Here is a 1,626-nt window from a genome sequence, read left to right on the forward strand (position 1 = left end):
AGTCATGTGAATCGAGTCCCCCACCTCTGGTATATACTTTGGTTAGAATATTGCTGTATTACTGTATCACATTTAATACAAATATAATAAACACAAATAGTTGATGAGTAGTATTTTGTTAACTCAAGGTGGATATTAAGTGAGTTTTTATTGTGTTAACTTAAACTGTATTTATGCTTTTTAGATTGACTTTCTCTCTTTCTCTGTCCGTCTGTTCTAGAAACTGAAAGGAAGAGAGACACGTCACAGCTGTCAACAATGTGACAAATCCTTTACAACATCTGGAAATTTAAAGATCCACCTGCGTATTCACACGGGAGAAAAACCGTACAGCTGTGAAGAGTGTGAAAAAAGGTTCACTAGATCAGATAATCTCAAAACACATCAGCGTATTCACAAGGGAGAAAAACCGTACAGCTGTGAAGAGTGTGGGACAACTTTCACTACATCAAGTCATCTCAAATCACATCAACATGTTCATACTGGAGAAAAACCTTACAGCTGTGAAGAGTGTGGGACAACTTTCACATCATCAGGTGCTCTCAAATCACATCAACGTATTCACACGGGAGAAAAACCGTACAGCTGTGTCGAGTGTGGGACAACTTTCACTACATCAAGTCATCTCAAAAAACATCAACATATTCATACTGGAGATAAACCTTACAGCTGTGAAGAGTGTGGGGCAACTTTCACTACATCAGGCAATCTCCAATCACATCAACGTATTCATACTGGAGAAAAACCTTACAGCTGTGAAGAGTGTGGGACAACTTTCACTAGATCAGATGCTCTGAAATCACATCAACTTATTCATACGGGAGAAAAACCTTACAGCTGTGAAGAGTGTGGGACAACTTTCACTACATCAAGTTCTCTCAAAAAACATCACCGAATTCACACTGGAGAAAAACCGTACTGGTGTGAAGAGTGTGAGAAAACGTTCACCAGATCAGATGCTCTCAAATCACATCAACGTTTTCATTCGGGAGAAAAACCTTACAGCTGTGAAGAGTGTGGGACAACTTTCTCTACATCAAGTCATCTCAAAGCACATCACCGTATTCACACGGGAGAAAAACCGTACTGGTGTGAAGAGTGTGGGAAAACGTTTACTAGATCAAGCAATCTCAAAGCACATCAACGTAGTCATACTGGTGAAAAACCATAGAGGTTTTAAGAGTGTAGGAGCCGCAATTAAGCATTTTTTCAATAAACAATTCCCATCTATTGGCCATGTGTTGGGTAATCCTTTTTTCAATTACAGATCCCATCCCAACAGTGCCATCTGTTGATGTAACGTCAGATTTGACAGGCATAATGTTCACTGTTCCTTTTAGTTTATTTTTCTGGCTGTCCGTCTGCCGAGAGCACACTGTTTCAAACAGCTGACATTATTACAGCATTTAAATCCAAGCCATTGTCCAATACAGCTTATGTATCCAATATACAATCCAGCTTTAATGCCCTTCACATACCCGGCCGCTTTCCCAGCCTTGGCTCTCGGCGTCTCCTTTCGCCGTCTTGATGAGCGCAGGTGGTGACAATCTCAGGCTGATTGTGGCATGTTGTCCAGCTGATCCGGGATGACTGTCGGTTGTGAAGTAATCCAATTGTTTGTCTGGT

At 40.8% G+C, this 1,626-nt stretch overlaps 1 protein-coding gene across 1 annotated transcript; it reads left to right on the top strand.

The window, feature by feature from the left end:
* Positions 1 to 220: 220 nt before the first annotated feature.
* On the top strand, positions 221 to 1,171 carry LOC104943583 (zinc finger protein 675-like; the record flags this gene model as incomplete). The annotated part of the gene is made up of 2 exons (XM_010769034.1): positions 221 to 452; positions 537 to 1,171. Coding segments are annotated over 2 exons (867 nt in total), but the record flags the coding sequence as incomplete, so codon positions are not given.
* Between the last annotated feature and the right edge of the window lie 455 nt (positions 1,172 to 1,626).

This window comes from Notothenia coriiceps, unplaced genomic scaffold, assembly GCF_000735185.1.
Source record: "Notothenia coriiceps isolate Sejong01 unplaced genomic scaffold, NC01 NC01_scaffold00006280, whole genome shotgun sequence".
Classification (NCBI taxonomy): domain Eukaryota; kingdom Metazoa; phylum Chordata; class Actinopteri; order Perciformes; family Nototheniidae; genus Notothenia; species Notothenia coriiceps.